Raw genomic sequence first — 9,424 nt, forward strand, 5'->3', positions numbered from 1 at the left:
ATTTTATTTTTACAGCTCAATATTATAAACTTCTGTGAAGCACCTTGGGGTTCAAGGTGCTCACCACACATCTAGATAAGTTCCCTAAGGGGTCTAGTTTCCAAAATGGTGTCACTTGTGGGGGGTTTCCACTGTTTAGGCACATCAGGAGCTCTCCAAACGCAACATGGCGTCTGCTAATTATTCAGACAAATTTTACATTCAAAAAGTCTAATGGCGCTCCTTCCCTTCCGAACCCTGCAGTGCGCCCAAACAGTGGTTTTCCCTCACATATGGGGTATCAGCACGCTCAAGAGAAATTGCACAAAAAAATTTGGGGTCCATTTTTTCCTGTTACCCCTGTGAAAATAAAAAAAATTGGGTCTAAAGTAACATTTTTGTGAAAAAAGTTAAATGTTAATTTTTTTTTTCCACATTCCAAAAATTCCTGTGAAGCACCTGAAGGGTTAATAAAGTTCTTGAATGTGGTTTTGAGCACCTTGAGGGGTGCAGTTTTTAGAATGGTGTCACTTTTGGGTATTTTCTGTCATAAAGACCCCTCAAAGTGACTTCAAATATGATGTGGTCCCTAAAAAAATGTTTTTGTAAATTTTGTTGGAAAAATGAGAAATCGCTGGTCAACTTTTAACCCTTATAGCTCCCTAACAAAAATAAATTTTGGTTCCAAAATTGTGCTGATGTAAAGTAGACATGTGGGAAATGTTATTTATTAACTATTTTGTGTGACATATCTCTCTGATTTAAGGGCATGAAAATTCAAAGTTTGAAAATTGCAAAATTTTCTAAATTTTCGCCAAATTTCCGATTTTTTCACAAATAAACGCAAGTTATATGGAAGAAATTTTACCACTATCATGAAGTACAATATGTCATGAAAAAACAGTCTCAGAATCAGGGGGATCCGTTGAAGCGTTCCAGAGTAATTACCTCATAAAGTGACAGTGGTCAGAATTGAAAAAATTGGCCCGGTCACGAAGGCAAAAACAGGCTCTGGCGCGAAGTGGTTAACAGCGCCGCAGGCACGTCACTTACCCCGCCCACGTGATTGCGGGTCACCGATGGATGGGCATGACAACCCTGGGTCTGCAGCATACCCCAGTGGTTGTCATGTAAAGATCGCTATGAGCGCCACCTAGTGGTCGGCGCTCATAGCACAGGAGCATTTCTGCTACATAGAGGGGATCTGTTCATCACCTCTATGTAGCAGAGGCGATCAGACAGTTGCTGCTTCTAGTCTCCTATGGAGACAATAGAAGCATCCAAATAGTTTAAAAAAACAGTTTTTAAAAATATTCAAAAAATTTAAAAAATATAAAAGTTTAAATCACTCCCCTTTTGCCCCATTCAAAATAAAATAATAAAAAATAATCCCCACATACACATATTTGGTACCGCCGCGTTCAGAATCGCCAGATCTATCAATATAGAAAAAGAATTAATCCGATCGGTAAATGGCGTAACAAGAAAAAAATTCCAAACGCCAGAATTAAGCTTTTTTGGTCTCTGCAACATTGCAATAAAATGCAATAACGGGCGATCAAAACATCGGATCTACCTCAAAATAGTATCAATAAAAACGTCAGCCCGGCGCGCAAAAAATAAGCCCTCACCCGGCCCCAGATCCCGAAAAATGGAGACACTACGAGTCTTGGAAAATGGCACCATTTTTTTTTTTTTTTTAGCAAAATTTGGATTTTTTTTCACCACTTAAATAAAAAAGAACCTATACATGTTTCGTGTCTAAAAACTCGTAATGACCTGGAGAATAAGAATGGCAGGTCAGTTTTAGCATCCAGTGAACGTGGAAAGAAAAAAAAAAAAAAACAACTGTTGAATTGCATTTTTTTTTGCAATTTCACCGCACTTGGAATTTTTTTTACAGTTTTCTAGTACACGATATGGTAAAACTAGTAATGGCGTTTAAAAGTACAACTCGTCCCGCAAAAATTAAGCCCTCACATGGCCATATTGAACGAAAAATAAAAACGCTATGGCTCTGGGAACAAGGGGAGCAAAAAGCGAAAATGCAAAAATGGAAAATCCCAAGGTCGCGAAGGGGTTAAAATGTACAGCTCATTACTAAAAAAATAAGCCCTCATAGAGTTCTGTATACAGAAGAATTAAAAAGTTAAGGCTTATACGATATGATGACTAAAAAAAGTGATTTTTTTGGATAAAGTGTTTTTTCTTGTGAAAAAGTAGTAAAACATTAAAAAAGGTATAAATTGGGTATCAATGCAATCGTATCAAGCCCCAGAATAACAGTAAAATGTAATTTATACTGTACAGTGAAAAATAAAATCTAAAAACAGATTTCCAGATTTAATGTTTTTTTTTTTTCATGCCTACTGCAAAAAATAATTAAACAGTGATTAAAAAGTATGTACCAACACAGGTGAACCAGTAAAAACTACAGATTGCTCCTGCAAAAAAAATAAGCCCTCGTACGGCTCAATCTATGGAAAAATAAAGAAAATGATGGCTTTCATAACATGGCAACAAAAAAAGATTTTTTTTTTAAAAGTCTATTAATTATACAAAAGTAATAAAAAAATAAATAAAACTATACAAGTTTGATTTTGCCATATTGGTATAATACGTTCTATATATCACAAAATCATGACACAACTCATCCCCCAAAAAAAACAAGCTCTTTATGTTGCCGAAAAAGATGTAAAAAAAGTTATGGCTCCTGGAATAAGTAAAAAAGTGAAATAAAAAATAGTCGTGCATAAATGCCAAAACTGGCAGTGTTATCAAGGGGATAAAGCTACTTATAAAATGTCCACAAGATTTGCCAGCCTATTGGGAAAAGCAAGAGGCACAAATGTACAAAAAAAAAATAACAATTATGCATTAGCTGATATTCTGAACAGTGTGAATTTTCTTTTTTATAGATTGTGTTTGAAGCTATTCGCGGGATTTCTATAAGAAGTGATGTTGCTCTGGATGACATCACATTTCAGAACACACCATGTGGAGGTAACTATTGCAACTCGAATGTCTATAATTCATCAAAGCAATTTTCAATATCCATCAAAGCAATTTTGCCAGAATTCTGTTGTAAATTGCTTTGAAAAGTCACAACATTTTTGAGTTGCCCAAATCTTTTGCGTTTTTTGGTGTCTCCATGCCAGTTTCTTCCAGCTCCACCAAAAAGGAGCAAAGCTGTAGTAGGATGGGGGCATGACACCACAGCTCATCTAATTCATGACGAACTATAGTGTTACTTAAACCAAAAGTCTTACTCCAGTCACAAGAGTAAAATTAGTGGCGAGGCACAGGGAGGCGCACGCCTCCTAATGAATCAGTATGAATGGGAACCAAAGGGTCATATTTATCAAGCTAAATGTACCACAATTCTTGCATAGCTTGCTCCAAAAAAATCTTTCATGACTTACACCATGTTTGTTATGTATTTTCAACGCATTATGTGTCTTTTCTGACAGGGAACGTGACCTCTCAGAAAAGGGGCATGTCCAAATTTATCAAATAGCATGAACCACTGTGATAAATCTGCCACATATTAAGTCTCTGCTAAATAGCCATCTGTTTTTCTCCCATTTGAAAAGGATCTGTTATTTTGCTCATTGGAGTTTTAAAAATAAATACTTACCATTCACTACTGGACATGTGAACTTACAAGTAATCATGTATTTTAAACTGATCCAGTAAGCAAAAAACAGATCATTTTCAAATAGGAGAAAAACTGATATTTATTATTAAGATATAAAACAGGTACAGCACCTGGATGCAGACAAACAGACACGTATAAATTGCGTCATATAACGGAATAGGGAATCAGGGACTGATTCGCCCTAAACCATTCCCTTCCTGTCCACGTAGGTTGGCACCCTCTAAGTACGATGTGGCATCCCCGCTCAACGAAGACCGTCCCTCTTTGACCCTATCAGATGTCACTAGATGTGGTGATAAATTAATGACAATGAAATTTCATCCTACAAAAAAGAGTATGTCCTAGGTGGTGGACAACACAAGATAAAACATAATAGACAATATCAAATAAGTTCAAGTGCAGCCAATATGGCCTGAAATAAAAAGGTACTTAGCGTTATGAACTTGTAGATAATTGGTATAGTACCAGCAGAGTCCCAATGCGTTGCCCCCCACCCCTCCACACCTCTTTTGGTTATCCAGGTGTTCATCAGGGGAATCCCACAGTGGGGAAAAAAAGGAGCAGTGCTATAATAAGTACAACAGCCACACAGGCCTACGCTTATCCCATCCACTGCCTGTCAAATTCAGGAACAGTGCTGGTGTTTTTACGCCAGAAATGCCCCTCCAGTTACTGATATGTGGCAAGATGCAACGAATTCATTCAGTAGTGTGCACTTCTCAGTAAATTTGGCTTATTGTACTACAGCGAGCCCTTCATTAAGACTGGCATACACAATGCCAGGCATAAATAATTGACCCCATTATCTTCAGAAATAAGCGGATATGTACCATCTGTGTATCATTAGTTAATTTTAATAGCATAGCCAAATACATATAACATTAAAGTTGATGTGTCAGTATACATGGAGTTGTCGGAGTAGGAGGCTGTGAGTTTGTGCTGCAGGTCTGCACAGGGTTCACACAAGCTGTTCCTGATTACAGACATCAGCTGATGGAGGCTGAGAAGAACAAACACAAGTGTAGGCAAATACAAAAATCTGACCAATCAGCATAACATTTGGCATTGTGAACATACATATAATCAGGCTTGGACTGGCCCACAGGAGAACAGGAGAATCCTCCGGTGGGCCCCTGTGTAAGAGTGGGCCACCACCCTCTTATATGAGCAGTACGTGGCACAATACTTGAATCACTATGTACAGACAAAGGCAGCATCTTATTCATTTATCAATCTGCCCAGCTCATTGTTATGTAAATATGTGATTGAGGATAATGTCACATTTGCATGTAGCTGAAAAGTGGGGCCCTGGAGTTGGTTACTGGTGGGTCCTTGGCTCCCTGGTCCGACACTGCATATATGGTAATCATTATCTTACAGCAACAGACCCTCATGCCCACACAGGGTTAGGAAGCCGCACAGTATACCTTTGTATATTCACCTCACATTCCGATCACAAGTTCCTAAATCTTTTCTTGCAAGCTCACATGGCCTTTAGCTGAACTCATGTTGGACACCTGTTGGAGGAAGCTTTACAAATACATTGTCCTCTGACCTTCTGCCTGGAAACTGGCTATTTATCCAAATGGGTTTTTTCTAAATGACAGTCAGAAGTCTGACCTGAGCCAGTCACACATGAAGCCTTAAAGGAGTTGTCCCACCAAAAAGTACATTTTAATCAATAGATCAAGCAAAACTAAGAAGTTCCACTGATCGGTGTCTTAAAAAAATATTTCTGTGCTGAGCTAAGCCTATAAATGTATCCCTGATGTGTCCTGTGTAACTAGCTGTGTCCTACCATGCAGAGATGCTGCAGCTGATGATCGTGCATAAACAGCTTCTGGCATTAGTGAATACATTATACTGTTGCCACTGGCAGGGGCTCATCTAGTCGCTTCTTTGTATGAGTTTACTCCTTTCACTGCTCTCATGTCCCCACTTCTCCCACAGACAGCACCCTATTGTTCCATATCTCACACATGGCTCTGCAAAGTCCTCCATTCAGATTGCTCCTCCAAGCTCCTATCCCTTTCACACGCTGCTCCTCATGGTTCAACCCTCCATCACAAACCTGCTGTGGTACACAGACTGCTCTCTTGCCCTTTTTTCACTACTCCCTATGCCCCTTTCTGTTACAAACACTGTTCTCCATGATTCCCCCACAGACTGTTACCCATGCATTTGTCTCACAGACTGATCCCCACAGTTCTCTATCACTGTCTGCTCCTCATCTCCCCTCTATTATACAGATTGTTCTCTATACCCCCACTACACAGCTCTTCTTGGTTTCCCCTCTCTCACAAACTGGTCACCATGGCTCCTGTTACATAAATTGCTTCCTGTGCCCCCCCTGATACACACTGCTCCCTGTGCCTTCTCCCCACACAGACTGCTTCCCATGGCAATGGCAAGTTAGGAAGAAGCGCCTAGAATACAAGTGGAGCACAATTTTTAATGCAGCCAAATTAGAATGTTAAGGGGGTAGTTCACTACCTGGACAACCCCCTTTTTAAAATAAAGTAGAACCCCTTGTAAAATTTGAAACGGACATTACTCACCTCCCGCATCAGCGTTGTTCTAGCAATGTCAGTGCCAGGTCTGCCACGTAAGTCTTGCAGCCAATCAGTGCTCACTATTGGGGTGCTGCGCTCTCACTTTTTGCTTGTCTGACATTCATCTAAGGAAAGTAAGAGTGCAGCAGCCCAATCATGGGCACTGATTGGCTGCAGGGATCACATAGAATAACAATGCCATCGGAACTTGGGAACCCTGGCACCAACATCGCTGGAACATTGCCGGTGTGGGAGGTGTGTGTATTATTTTATTTTATAAGGTCGACTAATTCTTTTAAAAAGGGGTTATCCAGGCAGAGGACAACTCCTTTAACTAAGTGTAGCACTTACTGCCAGTGGAAAAAAACAGTTCTGCTGCTTGGTGGAAAGATACTTGAGGAATGAGCTGGCATCCTGTCCCGTATCCCTGTATGTTATTCATTTAGATAACGTTTTTGGCCAACAATGTGGCTTCACAATAATGCCATTTATGTGTCGTCTGATGACAGCTTTAGCCCAAAATGAAGCTAAAATTTTCATACTGGGATCTCTTGTATTAAAAGTTTAATTGCTTTTTAATTGTTTAACTCCAAATTAGTGGAGATTTTGTACTACTGTTAATTATTTAGTACTATTAATTATTTACTACTAATATTTATTTACAGAGTCAGAAGATTCCGGGGCAATACAGTCATCTGGATATTTAGAAGATCTGAATGAAATCGACTTCTGAGTTACGAATCTGTTAAGATCAGAGCTAGTAAAATAGACGTTAGTCACTTCAGAAACTGCACAGCAAATATTCTATGACAGCAAACTGAAGAATGTTTAAAGACATATTTACAGACGCATAACACAAACTCAGAGCACTTGTGTTCTTAGACAAGACAATCTACTCAGGGCTAAATACAAGTTACAAATGCAATTCCGCATGTATCGGTAGTAATAATATTTTCCATTTGCCACCAATCTCACTGTTTTATATTTGTGTGTGTGTAATTTAATGTGTTTATCCTTAACACAGGATTTGACAAAACTCAATTTTCACAATAAAATTAAATGAGAAAATTTGATTGTTTTCTTCATGCAATCATGTTTATATGTTTTATTCTAACGAAACCAATCAATGGTTCCAGCGTCATCTCCTTGGTTAAAATGGTTGTCCAGCCTTAGGCTACAAGTCTGCATTCACTCTGTGTTACTGCAGACTTGTGAGGATTCTTTGGCACTGAGAGTGGGCAGTCACGTGACCGAAAGTATGCGAATTGCATACTTCTGGCCACATTCTGAATAGTCTTGTCCAGCGTTGCTCAATACACTTGCTGTCACGACTCTGTTGGGGGGTATTCTGGGACTAGGGGCTCCTATCATGTCCCTAACACTAGGGGCGCCCTAGCTGGCCCTGTTCCTCGGATTACTTCTAAAGGTGAAGACGCTGAGGCCATGTACCTTATCTGAGTTCCTCAATCCGCCCTCAGTCTGTTCTCTCCCCCCACACAGGTGTATCGCAATACACCAACCAGACTAACAAGGTAATACAAACAGGGATAAAGGAAAATACAGATACGAAAATATGCACACAAACAACAGGGGAGTGGGGGATGGGGAAAAATTAAAGTAGGAGAATGGGAGGATTAACACACAACCTAAACCACGCAACAGTCTTAGCTAAATCCACCAAACACCTTCTCAAACAATAAAAAAAACACCATCTTCTAACCATGCAGTATAAGCTAGGTCTGGCAATGAATCCTAGCCAAAGTCCAGTATATATAGGAGCAGGGAGTGGCTAACAGTGAACAACTGAGAGCATCACCCTGTTAGGGTATGTGCCCACTATGAGGAGCCGCTATGGCCCCGACACTGCAGAGCAGCCACACGGCTTCCACCCTCATTATGCAAACGAGCGGCCGCGATTTTTTTTTTCACAAGCAGACTTTCCTCATTGATGTTAGTCTATAGGGAAAGTCCACATGCGGAACCGCAAGAGAAATTGACATGCTGCGGGTCTGAAAGACGCGCCGCATATCAGTTTCCGTGGGTGATCTGTAGGTGCACAGAGACGCATAGTGGACATGGGATTACACTATGCTGTAACATTTGGCCGCTGCGGGTTCAACGCAGCATTTCCTGATCGTGGGCATATACCCTTAAGCTTCCAAAAGCTCTCAACAGCAGATTAAACCCTGCACCGCTAAAAGAAACCTGCACCGTTTAATGTGAAGGTGAAAGGCCTCTAATGAGTGCAGGAGTGGGAGGAATCAGAGGCTGCGGCCTTTTGGCTCCTCTCTGTCACTTGCTTTGAGCGAGGCTGCGGCCATCTAGTTGGCACGTGAACGCATATGTGCAAATTGCATACTTGCGGTCACATGCTCGCCTGCGACCGGCGCCCGCGAATCCTCACAGGACGCAGTGCGCACGATGTGAGAATTCACAAGCCTGCAGTCACATAGAGTGACTGCAGACTTGTAGCCTAAGGCCGCACAACCCTTTTAATACAGATTGGTGTTTCATCACTGAGTATCACTTTCATACAGTTGTCCACACGTTATGATTCCTGCTTTCTCATCCAGTGTAACCTTCTCTTCTTGTTTAGTTGTTGCTGCTGGTTTTCGTTTGGCTTTTCTATATGTGAATGAAGTTTATTCAACTAATTTCTTACAGTTCTGTCACATTGTTACATATTGCTTTAGGTTTTCTATCCGGACACTATGTCGTCCTCCATTGTCTACCCATGTTTCTTTTTCCTTTTAGGCAATCTTATCTTGTTTTGATTAGCACCATATTTTACACACAGCTACCGGGTACACACAAGTTTTGCGAGTGTCAAATTTCTATTTTTAATTTCATTTAGTAAAGTCAAACAGCTCACAAATTTCTAAGGTCCCCATACATGTTAGAAGGAACTGGGCCAAACCCACGTATTTTATTTGAACTCCTGATAAATATAGAGGCCTCCCAACTCTTCCATGACAAATGATCATGTAAGGAAGAGAAGGATCAGGCCTATAGAATTTCAACAATTCATTTTATTTTCAGAAGAGCTTGTCAGCGACTTTCTCTTCTTTCCCCATTTAAAGTACATGAGCGCATGGCCAACGGCTATCTCATGTGTATGGCCAGCTTTAGCCACTTCCCTTTCTCGGCAGATTAACTTTTAAAATTTCCGGTATTTGTTTTATCAGTGCAAGGTCATTCCATAATTCTTTCCTCTACATAATCTAGAAAGAAATAT

General features: G+C 40.3%; 1 protein-coding gene across 1 annotated transcript in view; it reads left to right on the forward strand.

The window, feature by feature from the left end:
- Nucleotides 1–7,279, forward strand: part of MAMDC2 (MAM domain containing 2) — a 151,000-nt gene extending 143,721 nt beyond the window's left edge. Inside the window, exons 13-14 of the mRNA XM_073670206.1 lie at nt 2,898–2,982; nt 6,855–7,279. Of these exons, the coding sequence (XP_073526307.1) occupies nt 2,898–2,982; nt 6,855–6,922 (153 nt within the window). The 3' untranslated portion in view covers nt 6,923–7,279. The remainder of the gene's footprint in view (nt 1–2,897; nt 2,983–6,854) is intronic.
- The last annotated feature ends 2,145 nt before the right edge of the window (nt 7,280–9,424 follow it).

The sequence above is a fragment of the Phyllobates terribilis genome, unplaced genomic scaffold (genome assembly GCF_046119375.1).
Source record: "Phyllobates terribilis strain yellow unplaced genomic scaffold, ASM4611937v1 Scaffold_1__5_contigs__length_1240528914, whole genome shotgun sequence".
Taxonomy (NCBI): Eukaryota; Metazoa; Chordata; class Amphibia; order Anura; family Dendrobatidae; genus Phyllobates; species Phyllobates terribilis.